This window comes from Culex quinquefasciatus, chromosome 3 (assembly GCF_015732765.1).
Source record: "Culex quinquefasciatus strain JHB chromosome 3, VPISU_Cqui_1.0_pri_paternal, whole genome shotgun sequence".
NCBI classification, from domain to species: domain Eukaryota; kingdom Metazoa; phylum Arthropoda; class Insecta; order Diptera; family Culicidae; genus Culex; species Culex quinquefasciatus.
In genome coordinates, this window is record NC_051863.1 from 127,414,201 (window position 1) to 127,439,959 (window position 25,759).

At 39.4% G+C, this 25,759-nt stretch overlaps 1 protein-coding gene and 1 long non-coding RNA gene across 13 annotated transcripts in view; both read left to right on the forward strand.

The window, feature by feature from the left end:
- The window catches only part of LOC6038814 (protein phosphatase 1 regulatory subunit 12A), a 108,579-nt gene that overhangs the window by 4,043 nt on the left and 78,777 nt on the right, over window positions 1-25,759 (forward strand). For 10 of the 12 annotated variants that reach the window (XM_038264564.1, XM_038264557.1, XM_038264562.1 and 7 more), the window contains one exon: window positions 1,489-2,246. In XM_038264564.1, the coding sequence (XP_038120492.1) occupies window positions 1,995-2,246 (252 nt within the window). In that variant the 5' untranslated portion in view covers window positions 1,489-1,994. The other 2 variants (XM_038264559.1, XM_038264560.1) reach the window with 2 other exon arrangements.
- Window positions 13,467-14,066, forward strand: LOC119770161. Its single transcript, XR_005278685.1, has 2 exons — window positions 13,467-13,644; window positions 13,705-14,066. It is a non-coding gene; the product is annotated as an uncharacterized LOC119770161 (long non-coding RNA).

The following is a 25,759-nucleotide window of genomic DNA, read 5'->3' on the forward strand; positions in this document are numbered from 1 at the left end:
TTCAGTAAATGATTTTGTATTGTTTTGATGAGTTGCTCCATCCTACATTTTTTTGTGAGTCTTTTTGTAACATCTTAGGCTATTTTCAAAAAAAAATTGAACGAAAAAAAACATGAGCTCACCTTCAAATTTGACTTTTAAACTGAAAAATTAAAAATCTCATAGAAGTAGCGTGTTTTTTTCTTACAGTGTATTTTTTTGGAAAGCCCGTCAAATGTCCTACAAGTTTGTCTTTGACCACTTTTTGATACGATGAAACGGCTTCGAGATACAGCAATATTTAAATTATGAAATACATAAATATTTTAAACACTTACGTCCTTCTCAAATGTCATTATCGAGTCAAACTAGCTTCATATACACAAAAATGGCTTATATAAGCGTAGAATAACATGTCTACAAAGTTTCATTGAAATCGGAGAGGGTCGAGAAAAAAGTATCCAATTTTTTTTTTGTTTTGGGCTGGAATTGCTTTATTGGATCTCCTTAAAAAAGTAAAAAAAAAATCATAAATATGGTCCCTCTAAAGTTTTTTTGTTTTCATTTACAAAATTTGTAGGTTTTTTTTCTATGAAAAAGTTTTTTTTGTGTGGACAATTTTCCAAAAGAGCCTGCAAAAAATAGTTTAAAAGAATGAAAGCAAGCAAGTGTTTGACAAAATGCAAATTCAAATATTTATTGTTTTGATCTTACTTTAAATATCAACCTTTCACAGTACTCAACCTTGCACAAAAATAATCCAGAACATCTCAACCTCGCAGAACCCTTCCTGTCCACCCACCTGTACGCACGCGAACCCTTTCGATACCCCGCACCGAGACTTGCCTTCCGTACCATCAACGGAGTCAGCACTCAGGCTCAGCAGCAATACTAGAGTGTGGTAGTGTAGCCGCCAAGGTGTAGAGTCGTCGTAACTTCGTTGCGTTCGTGAGCAGCAGCTAGTCAGTCAGTCAGAGTTAGTCCGTCAGTCGAAACGGCAAGTTAGTCGCCAAGTTCGCGTGCGTTTAGAAGTTTGGCAACGTTCGTCGGCTATTGAGTATTGAGTTGGCGCTGTTAGAAAGTAGGATTGGGATTCGGTTTGGGGATCTGGATTGCGGAGTGGTGAAGTTGTTCAAATCGCGCAGTGACTCTCACTCGATAGCCTAGTTCTGTGGTTGTGCGTTGACCGCGGACTCCACGGTGGTGTTTGTGGGGCCAGCAGTCTCGTCACTACTCAACTGGTTGGAGCGGGGTTGATCTGTGTGCGTCGAGGGACTTGAATGTTTGGTAGGAAAAAGTGAGTTCTCTCGCCAAAACGGTTCGCAACAGCAACAAAAACAACAAACCTTTGAGACTGTGACGGAACGTATAAATAAATACCACAGAGGGATTTCAATTTCAACCAGTTCCCTCGGCGAAGAGGCACAGGGAGATTCAACAAATACCTACACAGAAACACCTTCTAGCGTGTGTGAAGAAAATAACATCTAGATTCTCAACTCTTCACAGCGATATCCGACAGAGCTTCAGCAACAGGATTAGTAGCGGAGTTGGACGTGGTGTGTGCGTTCCACACACACTCTTCATACAGAGGTAGATGAGAGGTGTTCAACCAATCTACCAAACAGGAGCAAAGTGTGTGCGTTCGTGTGTTGTATGTGTGCTGTACAGAAGAAACAGAAGAAGCAGCAGCAGCCGTAGAGCAAGAGTATTTGTGTGAGTGAGTGTGAGCGTGTGTGCATTTAATCGAAACGCAACAACAAGAAGAATTCAATATCCCGATCGGTAATAGCAGAAGAAGAGCAAAACAAGCAAATAAAGTGAGCAGTGCAAAGAAGAAACAAACCAAATCAAAAGTGTTCGATGAGAAGAAGAAGCATCAATTGCTCGAACGCGACGACGAAGAAGAAAAAGGTTGCAGAAGTTGTTTGAAATCTTTCCCCCTCTACACCCCAACCCCCCGAAACCAAGTCGGTTGAATCTTGGAGTGAAAAAAAAAAAAAAAAACATCCACCATGTCGATGGACAACCGGAACACGTCGGCCCTGTTCAAGCGGGCCGAACAGCTGAAGCGCTGGGAGGAATCGGAAACGAACAAGCACAGCGGCACCCCGAAGAGTCCGTCGATGCGGCGGATCAAGTTCTCCTCGGGGTGTATCTTCCTGGCGGCGTGTGTCGCCGGCGATAAGGACGAGGTGTCGCGGCTGCTGGAAACCGGCGCCGACATCGACACGGCCAACGTGGACGGGCTGACGGCGTTGCATCAGGTGAGTTTCCTACAAACTATACTAAGGTTAGGGCGGGTTTATAAAAGAAATAGAAAAAATAACTTTGGAATATAAAAATGTAGTCCAAAAAAATCACTCTAAAAAGCTTAGTATTTACATCAATTTGACAAATTTTTAAACCAAAACGAAACATATCTTACCGATAGTTTTGCAGACATCACGAGTTAAAAAAAAAACAAATTATTCGCTCTACAGCATTGCCTTGACGTTTTCGATTGCGAGATTTCTACTCGAAACTAGGTGTCCGAAGGCTTGATTGTTGAGGCAATTGCAAACCTCTTTTTAAACCCAAGCTTCTATCCACCCCGGGATCCGAACTGACGACCTTTGGATTGTGAGTCCAACCAGCGACTCCACCGAGGCAGGACCCAGGGAGACGACTCCTACACCTGGACTCTAGGTTAGACCGGGGCCAACATTTACTCCCCCGGCCGACGGAAGGCGTGATCAGATAAATCTCGTCTCGAAAAATGCCACCGGGACCGTCTGGGATCGAACCCAGGCCGACTGGGTGATCAATGTCAAAGAGTGCAAATTAAAGGAAAGTTTGTCGGCTTGTTTTCACTTTATCAAAAATGTGTAAAGTTATTTTAGATTGCAAATTTGATTTTGCATCTAAAATGATCTTGGAAATTTGTTTTGACTATATTTTAGATGTTTCCAAAAGTCACATTTTTTCTAAAATTCATACTAAATTCAAAGTGACCTTAATAAAACAAACAACAACGTATCTCCGATACCAGATTTTTTGATCTTCTAAAACAAATAAAATCGACAATAAAAGGCATGCGTATTTTGGGAATCTACTTTAATTAATAAAAAGTCAAATAAAAAAATCGATTTTTTCCGTGTACCCATTTTCTCTAAATAGTCTTAATTATAACTTGCAACTTTGCCGAAAACACCAAATCGATCAGAAAATCTCTTCTCAAGATTCAAAATCTCATTTATTTTCATACACTTTTTGTATGACTAGCCCGCAAAATTGTATTGAGCGCTTCAAAGAGGTATATGACTACGGCCAACAAACAAAGAAACTTTCACTTTTTCTTGTTTGACAGTTTGCTCGCAAACTTGAATGCGGAAAATTCGCAAACAAAGCAAAAGTGTGCATGCTGACGTTTCTGCAAATTCAGGCAAACAAACAAAGCTGGCAAACTGTCAAAAAGTGCGAGTTTGTTCGTTTGCCGTAGTCTAATACCTCCTAAAAACTTTCGATTTTTTCGGTATTCTAGAGATTGGTTATAAAGGGTGTAGCTCAGACGTGTATTACTTTTTGAAGTTAGCAGTTTCAAAAAACTGGTGCCACGATATCTGGCTGATCTTCAAAAAGTATTTTTCATATAACAAATCGCCAGTTTTTGATGTTGGTATTTTTTTAAATGCAAAATTTCAAAATCGGGCTTCGTAATCGACACGAGATATGTCTTGCGAGTCTTCAGCCTATTTGAGATATCGTTGCACCCGTAAATCAACTCAGTGTTCAGAGACAAAGGCTCACAAAGTTTGACAGTTCGCTTTGTGCATGGCAAAATTAAAAGCTTAAATTGTTTCTTGCTTAGTTTAGTCATTTAGTCTCCAGAGGTGGGCGGTGACACTGCTCAACTACGATTTCGACATCGAGTACGTGCGCACGACGGAATTCGGCAACGCAGACGTCCTCTCAAGGCTGATCAACCGCTGTGCCAAGCCTGAGGAGGATTTCGTGATCGCAGCCCTGACGCTGGAAGCAGACCTGGACGAGGTACTTCGTGTGACGCTAAATTCCTGTAACCTTCCTCTCAGTTTCAGGACCATGCAAGTCGCAACCGCAAAAGACGCGATTTTGCAGCAAGTCCAGAAGCATCTGCGTTCCGGTTGGCCACAGTCGAAGAAGCAGCTTCGCGCTGAAATTCGACCCTACTTCGAGGCCCGCGAATCACTCTCGCTGGTCCATGATTGCATCCTCTTCGGAGATCGCCTGGTAGTGCCAACCATCTACCGTGCCAAGGTCCTCAAACTGCTGCACACCGCACACCCCGGCATCGAGCGCATGAAGGCTTTGGGAAGAAGTTACGTGTACTGGCCTAACATGAGCGCTGACATCCGTGATCTGGTCCTGCGGTGCTCCCAGTGCGCTGCCGCTGCCAAAGCGCCAGCCCGTGCCATCCCTCAACCGTGGCCGAAGTCGACGAAGCCGTTCCAGCGAGTGCACATCGACTACGCTGGGCCTTACCACGACCAGTACTTCCTTGTCGTTGTGGATTCGTTCTCCAAGTGGCCGGAGATCGTACCAACCGGGACCATCACAACCACTGCGACGATTGCGATGCTCCGAGAGATTTTTTGTCGCTTCGGAATGCCGGAGAAGCTCATCTCCGACAACGGCCGCCAGTTCACCGCTGACGCATTCCTGGACTTCTGTACGCAGAACGGGATTGAGCACGTTCGTACGCCGCCCTACCACCCACAATCGAACGGGCAGGCAGAAAGGTTCGTCGACACCTTCAAACGTGCCCTGGCCAAAATCCATCAGCGGGGAGGAAATCTGCGGGCCGACCTGGACACGTTTCTGTTGAACTACAGGATCACCCCGAATCGAAGCGCTCCTGACGGCAAAGCACCTGCTGAGCTTTTGTTTGGCAACAAACTCCGCACCACTTTGGACTTGCTGCTGCCGCCAACAAACGTAAACAACACGCCCCAACTGGACCAGGACAAGCTTCGGGCGTTCAAGGCGGGTGACCTCGTGTACGCACAACAACATTCCGCTGGCACAACCCGGTGGACACCTGGTGTCGTCACTGGCAGACGCGGAAAAGTGCTGTACGAAGTGGAGCTGGACAACGGTCGCACGATTTCGTCACACCTCATGCGCAAGCGGCTCGACCAGTGTCAGTCGAAGAATCGTGGACCTCTTCCGCTGGACATCCTGCTGGACACGTACGAGTTGAAAAGGACCAAACCAGCGCCGGTGCCCGGACGTCCTGTGGTTGCACCTGCACCTTCAGCCTTGCCACAACAAGAAGATGCTGGACCTCGGCGTTCTGAAAGGACGCGCAAGCAACCGGACAGATACGGCGATGCCGTGTACTGTTGAGGGGAGATGTTAGGGCCACGCGATGCGCCCCTACCGAATGTTGGTGCCGTCTAGCACGGTACACGTCAACATGACAGCTGCCACACAGTGACAGCTGACCGGAAGATTGTAAGCGAGAGAGAGAGAGAGAAGATTGTTCTTTACCATTAATTGACCGAGCCCGAACTAGCCGGACGTGCAATAAAAACTTAATTATATAGCGTAATCGCGGTACTTTTATTTCGCTCCCGCGATCACAGCATTTTGGCGACGAGGATGGGATACGAACCCACGCGTGCAAAGCAAACTTTCAGGAGTGATTGAAAATCATGTTTTTAGTGGATTTCATAAATTTTCTGTTATACGGAATTTTTTGATTTTCTACATGTATTTATCCGCTTAAGCATATTTTTCTAAGCACAATGACCCTTTGTACGACCACATACATACCCTGCCATACCATACCAAAAATGAAAAATTAACTTCGCGACCTTTTTTGACAGACAGTATTTTACTTGACAATGGAATAATCATAGTTGATTCGTCGTGAAATGTTGTCTTGTAGTTTTTTTTTGCATACATATAAAAAAAATGATCAGAAATAGTTTTTAAGTGTGTGTTTTACAGACTTAAGAGCGAGTCCACGAACAGGGCATACCCCTTTGTATGGGACGTCGTTTCGACCTCACCAATCTGCCTGAAATTTTCAGGGGTTGTTTGTAGTACATATAAAACTAGCATCTGGCCAAAATATGAGCACTCTAGGTCAACGGGAAGTGGGGCAAATCGGGACACAAAGTTTGAAGGTTCAAAAACGTAAAAAATCTTAAAAAGGCTACAACTTAGGCAAAATTCAATTTAATTTCAAAATTCAAAATGCATCTTGAAGGGCTTCAAAAATGCAACAAAATGCAGGGTAGAACATCCCAATTGGTTAATTCAAAAGGGAGTTATTGGCATTTTAGTGAAAAAATAGCATAATTTCCAAACTTAAATAAAAAAGTGTTCCATCCAGATATCAACTCGCTTCGACCTGCAGCTTGTAGGGGACATCTGGGACTACCATCTGAGACTGAGACCGCTTTGGGTAAGGCAGTTTAACATATCAAATAGACACTTTTACTTTTAGTGAATTTTTTGGTAGTAAATTTTTGCTCGGAGGACCCCTTAGATCCCATTTTCTGGTGATAATTTTATCATATTCGTGTTCCTTAGACAATTTTTTGAAGCCCTTCAAGATGCATTTTGAATTTTGAAAATAAATTGAATTTTGCCTAAGTTATAGCCTTTTTAATATTTTTTACGTTTTTGAACCTTCAAACTTTGTGTCCCGATTTGCCCCACTTCCCGTTGACCTAGAGTGCTCATATTTTGGCCAGATGCTAGTTTTATATGTACAAACAACCCCTGAAAATTTCAGGTAGATTGGTGAGGTCGATGCGAGATGGGTATGCTTTGCTCGTGGACTCGCTCTTAAGGACCCAATTCTAATCTATATGGAAATAAGGGGTTTGGATTTAAAACCGATCAAAAAACGACATCGTTTACCATTATTGTTTGTGACCTTTTGAAAGCTATGCTGAGAAATGAAAATATTTAACAAAAAAACTGTACCGAATATACAAATGCATTTAAAAATTATTTCGATACTCACGTCAGATAAAAACAAACATTGTAATTTGATGTTAAAAAAAAACCTAAAAAAACCGGGGATTTGATTTTTTTTTCGATTTTTTGCAAATCATTTTTGTATAACAAAACCCAAAATTGTCTGGACTTGTATGGAAAAACTTATCACTCAAATTAGTTTCTTATGACATCGAGAATGTGGCGGTGGTTAGCGGCTTCGGCTGCCGATCCCTAAGTTGCTATGGGGCGCGGGTTCGATTCCCGCCTTATCTTCCTGGCCTTCTATCTGATGGGAAAATAAAACGTCGGTCCATTTGCGTAAAAGAGGTTTTGGATGACACACCACACGTAACCTTCGGACGCCTTGAAATGAGCAGAAACTTGCAACAGAGCCCACAAAAGATCCGGGGGTCGTTAAAGTGGATTGCTTTGCTTTTGACATCGAGAATGTATGTAAAAGATTATTTTTTCCGCAAAAATGTGTAATTTTTGACACCATTTAAATTGAATGCTTCTATCGTCGTTTTATTTGAAATTTTCAACTCAACCATCTCGGAAATGGGCGCTTCCCCAGAACATTAGCGTAAACATTTGCAATTCATTTCCATTTCTCTAGAAGTTGAAAATTTACATAAATCTGCTCCATAAATCACCCACGAACACAAGCGGCCAGCAAATCTTCGCCCATCAAACGAGTTGGTTGTAAACAGCTTCGACGACGACGACGACGTACGTATTTTCCATTGAACTTTACTCTGATGGATCGCACATCTTTGTGGCAGCGGCTTTGAGTTGCATCATTCCTCGTGTGTTGGATTAATTCCATTTACTCATCCCCGTTTTGTTCCTTATCAATGGACAATCTGCGTAGAGTTTACTCATCTCTCGCACATTAAGTCTGTGAGTACAAAGCCCTCCTTTTTTCTCTGTCAGCTGCTAGCCTTCTCACGATGCACAAAAAAAAAGGGTTCCCTCACTGGTAGTGGTGAGTTCAGGACGCCCACTTTTTGGTTTGTTTTGGTTGTTGGACAGCAATCCTGATGGCTCTTGGAACCACCCGGAAGGATGGGTTAGTGGGAGGTTATTTTGGCGCCAGCCGAACCCAAACAAAGAGACCAATTGGGCACGGATGTTGGGGATTTTGACCCCGTGTGCGCATGTCCTTTCGCGATTTTCCTCGAACCCACGATTCTGTGTGTTTGTGTTTGCCCACTAAATGTTTGTTTTTTTTAAATCGAGCATAATCCTTTTTTGAGTGTTTTTTGCGATTAATGAAAAAATGTGGCAAATCAATAATGGGCATTTTTTTTTATTTGGATGATACTTTGTTTTGTAAGAACTTTTTCTATGACTAAAGAAGACATTATGCATAATAAGTTCATCCTTACAAGTATCCTCTTTGATAGCTGTCCGTCCACACAAAAAAGTTATAACATTTTTTTAAAATGGCGTCTTGGGCAAAGTTAACAAGGTTGTTAGGACATTCAGAAAAAAATTACACTCTAACAAGGTTTACTCATTTTAAAATTGTAATTTAATTAAATTGTGAAGGTTATAAAAAATTAGTCAAATTGACAATTGCATTAAAAAAATTCATTAAAAAAACTGGGTCCGGCCTCGGCGGAGTCGCTGGTAGGCAGTTGGACTAACAGTCCAAAGGTATTCAGTTTGAATCCCGGGGTTGAAGGAAGCTTAGGTGTTAAAAGAGGTTTGCAATTGCCCCAACACTTAGTTGGGCACTTAGTTTTCGAGTAGAAATCTCTCAATCGAGAACGCCAAGGCAATGCTGTAGAGCGAGTAATTTGATTTGATTTTATTTTTTTTTATTTTTTTTGGGTGATGATTGGATTTTTTTTAAAGAACGTACGAAAATTAATGAAAGATTTAAGGCCAATACAGTCCAAACTCGATTTTTTTAAGCCTCGAGTATCCGAAGTTTCGATTATCCGAAGGTTTGTATGGGACTTTTCATAATCGAATCATAAGAAAAAAATTGTTTTTTTTTTCTTGTTTTTTTTAATTTTCTTTATTTTTAGCATGAAATTCGAGTTTTGCGACTCCATTTAAACCAAATTCGAATGGTTGATTGCGTATTTAATTACAAAATGTACTTTTTTAAATATTTTATCACCACCATTTTGAGCGCAACTTAAATTTAAATGTTTAAATCACTTTAGAGTAGTTCAGGGGTCAAAACAAAAAAATATTTGTTTTGAATTTAAATTATTCGAAGATTCTATTATGTAAAAAATCAATTATCCGGAGTGTAATTTTTCCAAGGCCTTCGGATAATGTAGTCTGGACTGTACCTATCAAACCTTTAATTCGACTTTTCACAAAAAAACTTATTTGAAACCATTTTTGAAAATTCTCATTTTTGAATTTGTTTAAGATGACAAAAAAATGCCATCTGCTGAGCATAAATATGTATTGCTATTTATTTTCGATGTCAAAAAATTAAACTGTCCTAAAATATTCTTTTAAATATGTTTCAAATTATTCAAATCAACACAAACATTTGAAAAGGTTCATTAATACTAATATAAATCAAAAATACAAAAAATAATCGTTGTCCGAAGTCGGACAGGCCTTTCAATTATCTTTCTAACGTTGTTCCGGAAGGAGTTTCTGGAAGACATTTATTCATCGAATGTTCCTAGATCTGACTTTGAAAATTTATATAAATAGGAAGTTTTCACGACATCTCAAAACAGTGTTGCCTGAAAACAAACTTTACGACAGAAATGTTTATCGTTTTGGGCTGACAGTTTTCTTGCTATGAGTTAATTTTAGGAAATGTTGCTCAAATTGTAATGTTCAAAGTTTAAAATCTAGGGGAAATATAACCTTTCTAATCAAACACCTATCTTCGTCATATGGAGAGTTTGATACTCGATTAAAGCTCCAAAAATAATATTTAGGCTATAAACTTACCAGCAACAGCACCGCCTCGAGTAAGCGCGCAAATTTATGCCATTTACTGGCCAAAAAGATCAAATTTAATGCACTTTTGATCATAATTTCTATTTTGCAAGACCATTTCTCATCATTTTGGTGGCACACATCCACACGCAAGATCAGAGGTTAACTGCTTAACGAAAGTCGCCATCAATATCTTTTCACTTGCGCCAACGTTTTCAAAGCGCTTAAGATATAAAATTACTTCCAACTACCGGCAACATGTTCTTTTGCACATTAGTTAGTCACTCACTTGAAAAATAATCCCGAAAAATGTAAATAATTAGCAAGCACCATAAAAAAAACAAACGCGCTAAGTCTTCTGACGTTTGAGTTTTGAATACCCATTCCAATCGAAGGCTGAAGAAAACCGAGCGAAAAACGAAGGCAAATAAAGAACAAAGGGTGGCCACCAACACCACCAACATGCTGGTGCGGCGCCTGTTATAGTGAGCAAGTGCTGCCAGGAAACTTTTGCTATAAATGCTACTTTTCGTGACTGTTCGCTTAAAATTTCATCAATTTTGGCAGCATCAAGCAGGCCCAAATGAGCGCTGGAAGAAAAAAAGAACTAAGCTGAAAATAGAAAAATGGGCGTGGCCCAATGCACTCGACTGATTAGAATGCATTTTTGAAATATTTTTTTAAATGCTTGTTAAAGGAATAGCTTTACGTTTAATAAAAGTAAAAATAAACAAAAATGTTCACAAAAAGTTGCTCTACTCGTTGGTGTACTTGGTTTTAGTGAATTTCAAGGAACAATCCACATTATCCAGCATCATTCGAACACGACCGCTTATTAGGCTTAAAATGGGCATATTTCCCCTACCATCTCGGAAAAGCCAACCAAAATCAACAAGCATCAACAAGCTTTACAAGGCTTGCAAGTCATATCTACGTGAATTGTGAACAGGGTCATAAAACTTCACAATCATTATGCTGTGGATCCCTAATGCTCCACCGATCATACCAAATTTATTAACCCTGCTCACGAACCCCAATCTGGACCAGATGGATTCACTCCGTTTACCCCGGTGGTGGTACATTATCAACGCTTTCTAGTGCTCTTCCATAGAGCAGTAAGCCGAGCACTTCACCGAAGTGATGAAAAAGCTTGCCCGCACCCATTTTCACCAAAACAAATTACCCGCGCCAAATAACCCTGAAGAGCCCTATAAAGACCGAGAGTAGCCACAATGGCTCATAAACCCTGTATACAGAAAAGATTAATCAGGCAATCAATGAACCATCTTTATGATTTCTTCTGTCAGTGTATTCGATTTTGGCTAACTTTTTTCTTTATTTCAAAACCTTTAAAAAAAGAAAAATCTTTGTTCTTGTCTGCTCACGTGACCTTTTCATGGAACCAACGAACCGGAAACCTCCAATGTCTCCACGTCCCTCCAAATCATCGGAAACTTTCCTGTCAACAGCCGGCAAGTGTTTTCCCCAAGATGTATAAAAACACACACACACACACTCGCTGGCGCAGGGTGAAAGTGAAAATTTCGTGAAAAAGGTGAACCTCATGGCCGTTGCGTCGGACAAAAGCCATGGCCCTCCCAGAGGTAACGTCCCCGGACTATGGCCGGCGAGGACAGGACTGGGAACAAGTTCGAAGCGCTCAAAAAGGTGATGGACCAATACTCGGCAAAACTCAGCTAGACCATGCTGAAGTTCAACTATTAGCAAACTACCCTAACACGCAAACACGATACAGTCAAGGCACAATGCCAAAGAACTGCGACCGACCGACCAACACCGTGTAAAACGGCCCACCGAAAAGGATCTAATTTTAGAGACCGGATCAGCGACGATGATGAGAGACACGACGCGGCGCGGCGGCGACGGGAAAGAAAAAGATGAGCCGTTTTTCTCGCGCCCCTGAACGCGAAATTAAAATCTGTCCAACCGATCCGCCGAGAATCCGCCGACGTGACGGATACGCGCGGATCCGGTGGGTCTTTTGCGTCCAACTCTCGAAACTAATGAAGGTGGCGATGAGTGTAGCCACGGTGGTCTAGGAAAAGTATTTGAGTGTTTAAAAAATATTCACAGGTTTGGCAAAAAAAACAAAAATAAAAAATAACATGAAGATATGAATGAATGTGCGAAACCCTGCAATGGTTGCGCAACGACCCGACACGACACCTGTCAAAAAAGTTCATTTGGTTTGTTTACCTTTGAGGTTAAGTCCCGAACTTTTCTTGTTTATACATTCACTCAGAGAACGGTAGTTTGACATTCTACCGAGATTCCGATCATCTCTCCCATGATCGCATTCAAATGATTTCTGTCACCACGCAGCAAACACAAGGAAGAGAGAGAGACAACACGAGAAAAAAAAAGAAAGAGAACGTTGTCTCGTTCGGGCGGCTGTTTGAGTGGTGTTCATTTTTCGTTCGTTTCGTCTTTGTGTTTACGATCACCGATCGTCGCCGCCAAGCAATGACGATCATGATAGGCGGTGTGTGTCAGCGATCAAATTTTGTTTTGGGAAATGATCGCTGACAGAAAGTTCTATCAAATATCGAGCAGTCCCATTCAGTGATAAGTCCCTTTTCAAGCATTGCTCTTGAACTCTTGAACAACAAAGTTGTCTATTTTGAAAACATTTACAGCCAATTCGAAAAAAAAGTTGACGTTTTTGTTGACTTTTACAAATTCGACAACATAGAGTTATCGGATTTATTTACTGCGTGTCTACCCGTGTAGAGTAACCAGATTTTCAAAATGTTTGATATAATAATTCCTATCAAAATTGCGAACTATAGTGAACACATCATGAACAGAAAAGTTACCCAAAGCTCTGTACATTCTTATCTATTGGGACGTTTGAGTACTCAATAAATTTCACAAACTATAGTTTTTGAGTATTTTCGAATTACTATAAATAGCAATATGGGTATCAAGCGATTTGAAATTTTTAAATAAAGACTAAATACTAAAATTTCACAAATTACCGTTTTTTAGAAATACTGATAAAATAATAATTTGCAATATGGTGATCAAACGATTTGAAATTGTGTATGCAATTTCACTCTTTAGAGTTATTGGAATAACTTTTTGGAATTGAATACTAAAATTTTCACAATAAAATTTTGGTGTTTCATTCCAAACAGTCTGAAAATTATACACAATTTTGAATCGAACAAAATGAAAATTTAAATATTTTCGAAAATTCAAAATTTGTAAAAATTTGAGAACTTTAGAAAACTTGATAATTTAGAAAAATGCATTTTATTCAACAATCTCTAAACAATTCAAATTTATACAAAATTTCGAATCGTTTGATATCTATATTGAGAATTTTAAAATTTGGAGTATTTTCTAACAATATTGATCTGTACACACTCAGAATGAAGATTCGACTTCGGCAGAAATATCTGCCGAACGTGCTCGGCAAAGTGATATTCTGCCGAAATCTCGGCAGAAAATTCATTGTTCCAATATTCTCGGTTAAATTTAACCGATAGTTCGGCAGATCTAAGCAAAATGCCGAAGTTCGTCAGTTAAATTTAACGAAAATCTCGGCATGTCAAAATCCACCGAGTTCGGCAATTCAACTGTCAAATTTGCTAGAAAGTGCCGAGCTGTTCGGTTAGATGTTGAGGTAGCCATATTTGTTTTCGATATGAGTAGTGCTCACTGAACTAAGTTCCGGAACTTTGGATAAATCGGGATTTATACTTGAATTTCTACAGGATTTCTGCTTGGATTTCTACTTGAAAGGTAAACATTTTTAATAACATCTGTTAGGAAAATAATATCTAAAGGGTCTTTCATTTGCAGCTTTTACCAAGGAAATGCATGACGATGGTGCTTGGTAGAAGTATAGGATTCATTCTGGTTCAGATTGTATTAGATTATACATAAAAGAGCAATAAATATAAAAAAGCATGCATGCATATTGTTTTAAAGCTTTAAATTAATTGCGAGAATCTCGATTTGGTTTTATTATGATAAATGCCGAGATTTTCGGTTGAATTCGTTTCAGGGATGCCGAGATTTTCGGCACAAAAAAGCTGGCTGTCAAAATTATTTTTGCCGAGACTTCGGTAGATGAATTTTCTGCCGAACTCTCTGCCGAGCGCTCAGTTGTTCTGTTTTCGGCAGAATTCTGCCGAAGTTCGGCATAAAAAACTGAGTGTGTATGATTATCGTTTCAGAGATAAACTAGATCCATCTACTCAAATGAATTTCCAACTTTTTTACTAACGGTTCAAAAAATTTAAAATGCTTGTTTCATTTGAACTGGGAAGATGTCAAGAATCATCTCTACCAAGGAAGATAAAAAATATTTGCATCTACCCTAAGTCACAGAGAAACACATATTTCATATTGTGTTCCAACAGTTCAAAATGTTGAAAATGCAACTTCAACCAGCTGTATCTCTGCGAATTCTCAACCGATTTGGTTGATTCTTGTTTCATTGGATCTGGAAGGATGTCAAGAATCATCTCAACCAAGATCCAAAATAGATGCTTCCACCTCAAGTTACAATGATAAAGGTATTTCCAACTTAGTCTTTCCAAGGGTGCAAAAAGTTGGAAATGCAACTTGAACCAGGTGTAGCTCAACGAATTCTCAATCGATTTAGATGATTCTGGTTTCAATTTATCTGGAAGGATATCAATAATCATATCAACCAGAGTAGATCCAAAATAGATGCATCCGGAAATATTTTTTTTTGAAAAAATGGTATTTGTGAAAATTATTTGAAAAACGTATTTTTTGGACCACTGATCGGAAAACAGAAGATACTGGAACTCCCATGCCTAATTTGGGCCAAATCTGAACACAGTACCAGGAGTCCTGGTCTAGGAATGATGAGCTACGGCTTACTTTTTTGGCGGTGTTTTTCAAGTAGTACTGCGTTGACTCCACAGCCCTGGTCTGTAGAATTGCCAAGATATATCAAAGAATGACATTAGTCCTTCGGTTGAGTGCGCTTTACAGTTTACAATGTTTTCTTCATGGGCATAGCTCGGTACGCCCTCATTCTGCTCAACCAGCTGGTGATCTACTCTCGTACACCCGGTTAACATAATGCTAATTTAATAGGGCTCAAAATATGAACAAACCTGTGCCTGCGGAACTCCATAAATCCAGTTCATACAGACACAAATCACACTGCTTTAAGTCTACTCCCGCAAGTCCCTTCTCGCAAGTCGAGTCTACTACCCAAGGTGACGTAAATCTCCCGAATGCCCTCCCGGCACTCGTAGTTCACGGCGCGGCGGCCTATCTCCGCCAATAAATCCCCCCCCACTATTATCTAATTAGTTCTGACAATTTTTGTCAAAATAAAATGAAAAATTGTACGCTTTGCGGTCAGTCGCGTGGACCTGGCTAACAAGCAAATCATCACTTTGAACAAGATCTGCTGAGGCTGCTCAACTCATAGCCAGTAATGTCGTTGATTGTGTACGGACGGTCGGTGGTACAGCCGTCTCCAAGCTATGCGAGGTCTGTCCGGAGAAGCCGGAGGGGGCTACCGGTACGTAGCTGCCTGAATCCGTACATTATTATTACAGCCACAGCATCCAACAGCCAGTCGATGCGGTGCTGTCTTGCCGTATACAACATTGTGGTGTTTTACGCTTCGTTCGGTGACGGTGGTTTAAGCGGGTTGCAGGAATAGAACCAATTTCACCTGAAACAGATTCTTAAAAATATAATATGAAAAGGGATTTGGACGACGGGAAGTGTTGATGCTCCACTTGTTTAAGGGGATAAGAGAAAATCTCCGCGGTATCCCCAAATAACTTTCTCTTGGAGTTGGACTGTTTACAAAAATGTGATGCTTCTTGAGAACTTTCGAAACTTGTACGTACTTGTCGTACATGTCATGCGCGTCAAGCGAGCACAACGGGGCCCGCGTCGATCTACCGAGGTAGTCGGCAACAGGTCGTTTGCGGTGCACTTATTGTTATTCGATACACCTTGACTTGATTATCGCGCGCCGCGACTTGGACGCCGATGACGGGTTCACGCGTTGGGTTTCTCGATTTTTCAGTGTTTTTCTCTCCCGCTCTGCTGCCGCTTCTTTGTGCGTTGTCCAAGTCCAAGTATAACCACATCGTCTCGATGAAGTGCCATGTGACAGATTTTGTTGTAATCGCGGCGGGTGAATTGTGGTGAGCCCCTCCTCTGTTGCGCGCGCATCCAGGTGTCCGGTGGACAACGTTAAGCCTGACCAAAGCGTCTAATCGATTCCGGGCAAGGGTGCGCTCCATGCGTGTGATTCGCTGTGTTTCTGAAGGATGGACTAGAATGTTATAAATTTTTCAGTGAAATTAGGTTTCCTTATTGTATTTTTATTTTATTTTTTCTTTGTAAGTAACATTCACAATGAACAGATGTTCCTATTTTGGTCCTACTGGACAATGTTTGCACTCATTTAAGAATTGTCTTGTAAGTAAAAATGTCTACAAACATAACGAAGAAATGCTGCAGAAATTGTCATTCTTGTATTGGCACATAAAACGAGAGCTTTTCTATCAAAATATGCATAAAACACGTTTAAGGGGTAACATACATGTAAATCGACAAAAAAGTCAGAGGTTGGTGTGAGCACACACTTAATTTTATTAAAAATCTGTTTTCAGAGTATTAAAATATACATTTTAATCTATTATCAAAATTAATTTGAAGACATTTGGTTGTATCATTGCCGAGATATAGCTAATTGAAGTTAGCAGTTTCAAAAAACGGGTGCCACGATATCTCAACACTGCCTTGACCAAATTGGCTCAAAATTTCGGTGAAGACTCGTTAAACCAGTCCTGTGTGCATGACGAAGGCCGATTTTCAAAAAACTTACTTTAAAAAAAGATAAAAATATTTTTGTGTTTTTCATATAAAAAATCGTCGGTTTTTGATTTTTGTATTTTTTTGAAAAGCAAAATTTCAAAATCGGGCTTCGTCATGCACACGGGATATGTTTTGGGAGTCTTCACTCCGAATTTCAGCCAATTTGGTACATTCCATCTCGAGATATCGTGGCACCCGTAAATCAACTCGGTGTTTCGAGAAAAACACTCAGAAAGTTTGACAGTCCGCTTTGCGCACGACAAAATGTTGAGCTTAAAATCGTCTCTAACTCAGTTTAATCATGGAATATCTTCATCAATGATTCAGGAGTGATTGAAAATCATCTTTTTAGGGGTTTCAATAAATATTCTGCAATATGAAATTTTGTGATTTTCTACATGTATGTAACCCCTTAACAATGTTTGCCCTTGTTTAAAATTGACATCGATCGGCAGTCTTATCTACGGAGTTGTCAAATTCGGAGAAGTCGATGAAAAATGTAATCCCTTAAAAACGAACTCAAATCATGCTTTTGCGTTACAACTCAAAGCCAGTGAGTCAAAACTAAAAAAACAGCATAGCGGAAGGTGGGGCAAGATGACCATATGGGGCAAGAGGAACAATCGCTCGTACGGCCGTAATTTTTACAATTTTGATTATTTCCAGTATGAGGAATTGTTACTAGCAATGCAATTAGCTGATTCTACTACCACATAACCGCCAAAACGACGTAAACGCCACGGGGCATTAATAAAGTTTTTTTCAAAACCTTTGTTTTCTTATAATATTTGGAAAGTACAAAATAAGGCTTAGGGTTCGTTTTAAGGCTCATTTTACCAAAATGCTATTTTTCCTAGATCAGTAGTGTCCCTACCAATGACATGCACCTATTACAAAGTATGATTTAACTTTTGGTTATTTTTGTTGAGAGCTTATAAAAAATCTTGTTCAGGTGGGGCAAGTATACCATATGGATTTTCAGTATGGGAAAAAATACGAATTGCTGCAACAACATATTTTATTGGGAAATAAATACATGAAAGTAAAAAAAAAAAATAAAAAAAAAATTGTTAAAAATAATTTTCCAGACAAAATATAGTGATATTATGGAAATTTACTATTTATCATTTTAGTAATTTTTTTCGTAAAAACGATAGTTTTTTTAGTAAAATATTATTATTTAATCTTAAAAATGGAAGAAACCTTTCAAATAAATTCTAATCTGATGTATCTAAGTGATAACAGTTCAATTGTTAACAAATTAACATGTTTTTTCATGCATTGTTCCTCTTGCCCCAACGGGTTGTTCGTCTTGCCCCACTAGTTGTGTAGAACGTACGGAAAATCAAAAATTTTAAAATCAATGTTTTATATTAAAAACAGGATTTTTTAAAAACTTGTTCTAACAAAGTCTTAGTCAAGACCTACAACAAGATGATTATAAAAAAATCCGACAGATTTTTTAACTTTTTAATGGGTTATAACGAGCATTTCTTTAGCTTGTTACACTTGCCCCACTTTCCCCTAAACCCGTTGGCGGGGTTCCGCCCGTGGTGACCACGTGGGCACTAACAATAATTACACGGTGTCTACCATTACCGCGCTAAACCGAGATAAATCAACGTTTGTCGTCAAATCACTCAAATTAAGATATGAACCTGACGTTTGCTGCGCGAACTCCGCATAAGGTCCACGTTGAGCCAGCTCAAACTGTTGCGCCAACAAAGTGCAACATTGTGTTGACACCACGCCCCATGCGGAGACCTCCTGACAGTCGTCGTCGTCGTCGTAGACACTGCGGCCATTGTTCCTTGCCGGCGGCTCGTGGGTTGACCCCTGGAACAATGGACGACCCACCACAACACCGCTCACAGTTTGACATCTTTGTCTAACCGGCGGCGGTAGGTCGTTGACTTCGGGAACTGACCTGGCGCACGCCACCGTCGCTTCTCCCGATCGGAGGCGCGATTCCGTATTCCGATGTCGGCTTTTGGGCGGGGAGCACTGATGCACCTTTCGCATACAAAATAGCAAGGGATAATGATCGTCGATTGGTCGGGGAGAACCTGATTGCACTTCTCCAGAATCATTCTTGGCTAATAATAAACGCAATCGCACTCGCGATATGATATTCTGAGCAGTAGTTTCGCCAGATCGAGTTCTGAACTCTGGGATCTACACGGAAAGTAAATTTGTCGAGCGTCTTTGATAACAGGTGTTCATGTGTTTGCAAGATTTTTTGGAGCAAGCGTTTTGTGAAATTGTTATCAATCTGATATCAATTACGATGACTGATTTGTCAAACACTGCGTTTCCGTGTACCGCTAGATCAAGTAGCAACCTAGGGACTCCAGTAACCAGTCGTACGAAACCTATTGGGATTTTATTGGTGCAGCAAATTTTACTGCGTTTGCCTCCTTCTGTAATGGCACGTATAGTTTCAGCCCGATCCACGGCCGCAGGTCTTTAGCCATTGATCGCGTTAAGCCGGTTTCTACGAGGCGTACGTGGTCGCGATTGGTTTTAGCGCGCTCTGGTCGCCACAGGAATGCTGCCGTACTCCTTACGCGCCACGGAGTCAATTCAACGGTGGGAAATCTTAATCCGCGCGCGCTGTGGTGGGATACCTATTCCGAATAAATGCAGGCAGCTGTTGAGCAAACGATGATTGAACGCGACAATGTAGCCGCGCGGCGCTGATTGACGTGCAATCGCTTTGGCTAATGACTCCATTCTTGGGGGCTTTGCGGAATGGTTGTGGAGCATGGGAGGTTCAGTAGCACTTTGTGGACTTTCCTGGGAGTAATCGGGCGAGGAATGGCTTTTTGAGCAGTAAATTGTGCGGAGCGATTACACCGGGTTCAGCAATTCACACATGATGGTTCCGCTTTGCAACAGTTCAAATACTGATTCGCTTATCGACGCTGTCGTGCTAACTTGTCGCATGTCGTGTTATTGGTTGACCATTTTGTGCGTTGTCTCGAAGATTGGTTGTATTTGGTTGCTGGAGTCCCGAGTTAAAATTACAAATGTTTACGGTAGTCGAGCTCGAACATGTGTCACACGCGTGCTGACCTGAAATGCCCTTTGTCGCACTTACATAAATTTTCAGGGTGTGTCAAGAAGGCAAGTCCGTTCTCCTTTTGAGCAATAGATCATATCTTTTGCATATTTGAAACTTACGTTGGCAAGAAGAGTACTAGGCGTAACCGAGCTTAAAGTATTCTGTGAATTCCCCTGGAAAATTAGTCGCAATTCACTTTTATTAGAGACAGAACCTTTTTGTCTTTCTTACTAAAGAAAGGTATAGGTTTTACTGTATGGCTGGACATCATTTTCATCTTCGTAAATAAGACGATTCAGCATGAATTTTAATCGGAAAATTGCATCGATTTACGACGCTCTATCGATTCATCTTGACAGAACTCGTCTATCTCCAACCCTCGAATTTTGATAAAATAAATTCCGTGGAGATCGAGTGATGTTCGTGTGTGGTAAAATGTTGCCAAATTTTGTGTCGCGTCGTTCTCAGCTCCCCTGAATCCGATTTTGATTCTTCTGAATGCAGATGAAAGCTAGTGTGCTGAACCTGGGCGAGTTGCCGCTCAAATTCCGAAATATCCATCTGTTTTCGGATGTGATAAGACTTTCCAACGAATTATACAGTTTCCAAATGAAAATATGGTAAAATTTTGTCATTTTCTTATCTTCTATTGTCTCAAAAATTGCATTTTTCGAGCTCTACAACCTCCCAAATTTTCATCGAGATTTATAATCTGGTTCTGGAGTTAGAGCCGTTTGATTAACCTACCATAAGAAAAAAAAATCCCTAAAAAAAGGTAAAAGCCCACCTGGTGACCTTCGCCAACATTTTTCGTTTCTAATTTTATTCGAAATTTCTTTCTACATTCATAGTACAGATCATGAGTCAGGTGCATATATTTTGTGTCTCGAGATATACTCGTTTGCAGTAGCTTGTCTACCGATGTTTCCCACAACATGTAAGATATCGTAGCTTTTCGGTTTCTTTTGCCCTGTGCATTTTTGCATAACTGTCCAATGTTTATGCAAAAACTTTTGTGACATAGGACATTCATCCGGCTACAATCAATTTGTTTCCCGTGTGCTCCTAAAGTCGCCTAAAAGTAAGCTTCATTTTTTCGTGATTTCGTAAGTTTATTTAACAGGTTTCATTGGATTCCATTAGGAGCTTTGTAAGCTTTTCATCGTTTATATCGTTTTCAAGTTTTCAATGCTCGCGACGCCAATGGATTTCTATCTAAGGTACTTGCGATTGAGTGTGCACTGGTGCGGTGACTATGACTTTGATAAGTTTTGGCATCAGCAGGCGTGGTCGAATGGTTACACAGCAAAAAATCTCACCTTTGTGAGTGAAAGCATGTAATATTGTACGAAAAAAACGTGTACACAAAAATCATGTACGGAAAAAATAGCGCACCGCAAAAAATAACTACAATCTGTTGAGAGTCATATCCAGATTACCAAGTCCACGTACCAACCATCAATTGGGGCACTTTTTCAAAGATTTTTTTTTTGTAAATCCAAATTACAACAACTTCTATGATTCATATTTGTTTATTTTTACTTCTATGATGCGTAATATGATTTTTTCCACATAATTTTTTTAACTGTGTTCAGTAAAATAAAAGGGTAAATTTGGAACGTTTAATATTGAAAAATTGAATATTACTTTTTTTATGATGTAATTTTATATCAGTTTAGGCTGAAAATATGGCTTTACACAAGAATAATTGGTAAATTATCACATTCTTAGAGGTAAAATTACACATTTTTTCTGATATGATCTGGGCAATTCTTTTTTCTTGTGATTTTTTTTAAAACTTTGTAGAACTTAATTTGATCAAACCTGTAATATTTGGGTAATTCTCCGCCAACTCACACAGCAGTTGCCCCGACCCCTCTTCGATTTGCGTGAAACTTTGTCCTAAGGGGTAACTTTTGTCCCTGATCACGAATCCGAGGTCCTGTTTTTGATATCTCGTGACGGAGGGGCGGTACGACCCCTTCCATTTTTGAACATGCTAAAAAAGATCTGTTTTTCAATAATTTGCAGCCTGAAACGGTGATGAGATAGAAATTTGGTGTCAAAGGGTCTTTTATGTAAAATAGACGCTCGATTTGATGGCGTACTCAGAATCCCGAAAAACGTATTTTTCATCGAAAAAACACTAAAAAAGTTTTAAAAATTCTCCCATTTTCCGTTACTCGACTGTAAAAAAAATTTGGAACATATCATTTTATGGGAAATTTAATGTTCTTTTCGAATCTACATTGACCCAGAAGGGTCATTTTTTCATTAAGAACAAAATTCTTCATTTTAAAATTTCGTGTTTTTTCTAACTTTGCAGGGTTATTTTTTAGAGTGTTACAATGTTCTACAAAGTTGTAGAGCAGACAAATACAAAAATTTTGATATATAGACATAAGGGGTTTGCTAATAAACATCACGAGTTATCGCGAATTTACGAAAAAAAAAGTTTGAAAAAGTTGGTCGTCATCGATCATGGCCGTTCATGGTCACCCGCGACAGACACGGACGACGAAACAAAGAGAAACGCAAAAAGTAACTTTTTCAAAACTTTTTTTCGTTAAATCGCGATAACTCGTGATGTTTATAAGCAAACCCCTTATGTCTATATATCAAAATTTTAGTAATTGTCTGCTCTACAACTTTGCAGAACATTATTACACTCTAAAAAATAACCCTGCAAAATTAGAAAAAACACGAAATTTTAAAATGAAAAATTTTGTTCTAAATGAAAAAATGACCCTTCTGGGTCAATGTAGATTCGAAAAGTACATTAAATTTCCCATAAAATGACACGTTCCAAAAATTTTTACAGTCGAGTAACGAAAAATGGAGAATTTTAAAACTTTTAGTGTTTTTCGATGAAAAATACGTTTTTGCGGAATTTTAGTACGCCATCAAATCGGGCGTCTAATTTTACATAAAAGTCTCTATGAGACCAAATTTCTATCTCATTACCGTTTCAGGCTGCAAATTATTGAAAACACCTCTTTCGGCATGTTCAAAATGGAAGGGGTCGTACCGGCCCTCCGTCACGAGATATCAAAAACGGACCTCAGATTCGTGATCAGGGACAAAAGTTATCCCTTAGGACAAAGTTTCACGCAAATCGAAGAGGGTCGGGGCAACTTTCCCGATTTCGTGGGTTGGTAGAGAATTACCCAGAGGTAAAATTACACATTTTTTCTGATATAATCTGGGCAATTCTTTTTCTTGTGATTTTTAAAACTTTGTAGAACTTAATTTGATCAAACCTGTAATATTTGGGTAATTCTCCGCCAACTCACACGGCAGTTGCCCCGACCCCTCTTCGATTTGCGTGAAACTTTGTCCTAAGGGTAACTTTTGTCCCTGATCACGAATCCGAGGTCCTGTTTTGATATCTCGTGACGGAGGGCGGTACGACCCCTTCCATTTTTGAACATGCTAAAAAAGATCTGTTTTTCAATAATTTGCAGCCTGAAACGGTGATGAGATAGAAATTTGGTGTCAAAGGGTCTTTTATGTAAAATTAGACGCTCGATTTGATGGCGTACTCAGAATTCCGAAAAAACGTATTTTTCATCGAAAAAACACTAAAAAAGTTTTAAAAATTCTCCCATTTTCCGTTACTCGACTGTAAAAAAATTTGGAACATGTCATTTTATGGGAAATTTAATGTACTTTTCGAATCTACATTGACCCAGAAGAGTCATTTTTTCATTTAGAACAAAATTTTTCATTTTAAAATTTCGTGTATTTTCTAACTTTGCAGTGTTATTTTTTAGAGTGTAACAATGTTCTACAAAGTTGTAGAGCAGACAAATACAAAAATTTTGATATATAGACATCACGAGTTATCGCGATTTTACGAAAAAAAAAGTTTGAAAAAGTTGGTCGTCATCGATCATGGCCGTTCATGGTCACCCGCGCAGACACGGACGACGAAACAAAGAGAAACGCAAAAAGTAACTTTTTCAAAACTTTTTTTCGTTAAATCGCGATAACTCGTGATGTTTACAAGCAAACCCCTTATGTCTATATATCAAAATTTTAGTAATTGTCTGCTCTACAACTTTGCAGAACATTGTTACACTCTAAAAAATAACCCTGCAAAGTTAGAAAATACACGAAATTTTAAAATGAAAAATTTTGTTCTAAATGAAAAAATGACTCTTCTGGGTCAATGTAGATTCGAAAAGTACATTAAATTTCCCATAAAATGACATGTTCCAAAAATTTTTACAGTCGAGTAACGAAAAATGGGAGAATTTTTAAAACTTTTTTAGTGTTTTTTTCGATGAAAAATACGTTTTTTTGCGGAATTTTGAGTACGCCATCAAATCGGGCGTCTAATTTTACATAAAAGTCTCTATGAGACCAAATTTCTATCTCATTACCGTTTCAGGCTGCAAATTATTGAAAAACACCTCTTTTTCGGCATGTTCAAAAATGGAAGGGGTCGTACCGGCCCTCCGTCACGAGATATCAAAAAACGGACCTCAGATTCGTGATCAGGGACAAAAGTTATCCCTTAGGACAAAGTTTCACGCAAATCGAAGAGGGTCGGGGCAACTTTTCCCGATTTCGTGTGGGTTGGTAGAGAATTACCCAGAGGTAAAATTACACATTTTTTTCTGATATAATCTGGGCAATTCTTTTTTCTTGTGATTTTTTTTAAAACTTTGTAGAACTTAATTTGATCAAACCTGTAATATTTGGGTAATTCTCCGCCAACTCACACGGCAGTTGCCCCGACCCCTCTTCGATTTGCGTGAAACTTTGTCCTAAGGGGTAACTTTTGTCCCTGATCACGAATCCGAGGTCCTGTTTTTGATATCTCGTGACGGAGGGGCGGTACGACCCCTTCCATTTTTGAACATGCTAAAAAAGATCTGTTTTTCAATAATTTGCAGCCTGAAACGGTGATGAGATAGAAATTTGGTGTCAAAGGGTCTTTTATGTAAAATTAGACGCTCGATTTGATGGCGTACTCAGAATTCCGAAAAAACGTATTTTTCATCGAAAAAACACTAAAAAAGTTTTAAAAATTCTCCCATTTTCCGTTACTCGACTGTAAAAAAATTTGGAACATGTCATTTTATGGGAAATTTAATGTTCTTTTCGAATCTACATTGACCCAGAAGGGTCATTTTTTCATTTAGAACAAAATTTTTCATTTTAAAATTTCGTGTTTTTTCTAACTTTGCAGTGTTATTTTTTAGAGTGTAACAATGTTCTACAAAGTTGTAGAGCAGACAAATACAAAAATTTTGATATATAGACATCACGAGTTATCGCGATTTTACGAAAAAAAAAGTTTGAAAAAGTTGGTCGTCATCGATCATGGCCGTTCATGGTCACCCGCGCAGACACGGACGACGAAACAAAGAGAAACGCAAAAAGTAACTTTTTCAAAACTTTTTTTCGTTAAATCGCGATAACTCGTGATGTTTACAAGCAAACCCCTTATGTCTATATATCAAAATTTTAGTAATTGTCTGCTCTACAACTTTGCAGAACATTGTTACACTCTAAAAATAACCCTGCAAAGTTAGAAAATACACGAAATTTTAAAATGAAAAATTTTGTTCTAAATGAAAAAATGACTCTTCTGGGTCAATGTAGATTCGAAAAGTACATTAAATTTCCCATAAAATGACATGTTCCAAAAATTTTTACAGTCGAGTAACGAAAAATGGGAGAAAAACTTTTTAGTGTTTTTCGATGAAAAATACGTTTTGCGGAATTTTGAGTACGCCATCAAATCGGGCGTCTAATTTTACATAAAAGTCTCTATGAGACCAAATTTCTATCTCATTACCGTTTCAAATTATTGAAAAACACCTCTTTCGGCATGTTCAAAAATGGAAGGGGTCGTACCGGCCCTCCGTCACGAGATATCAAAACGGACCTCAGATTCGTGATCAGGGACAAAAGTTATCCCTTAGGACAAAGTTTCACGCAAATCGAAGAGGGTCG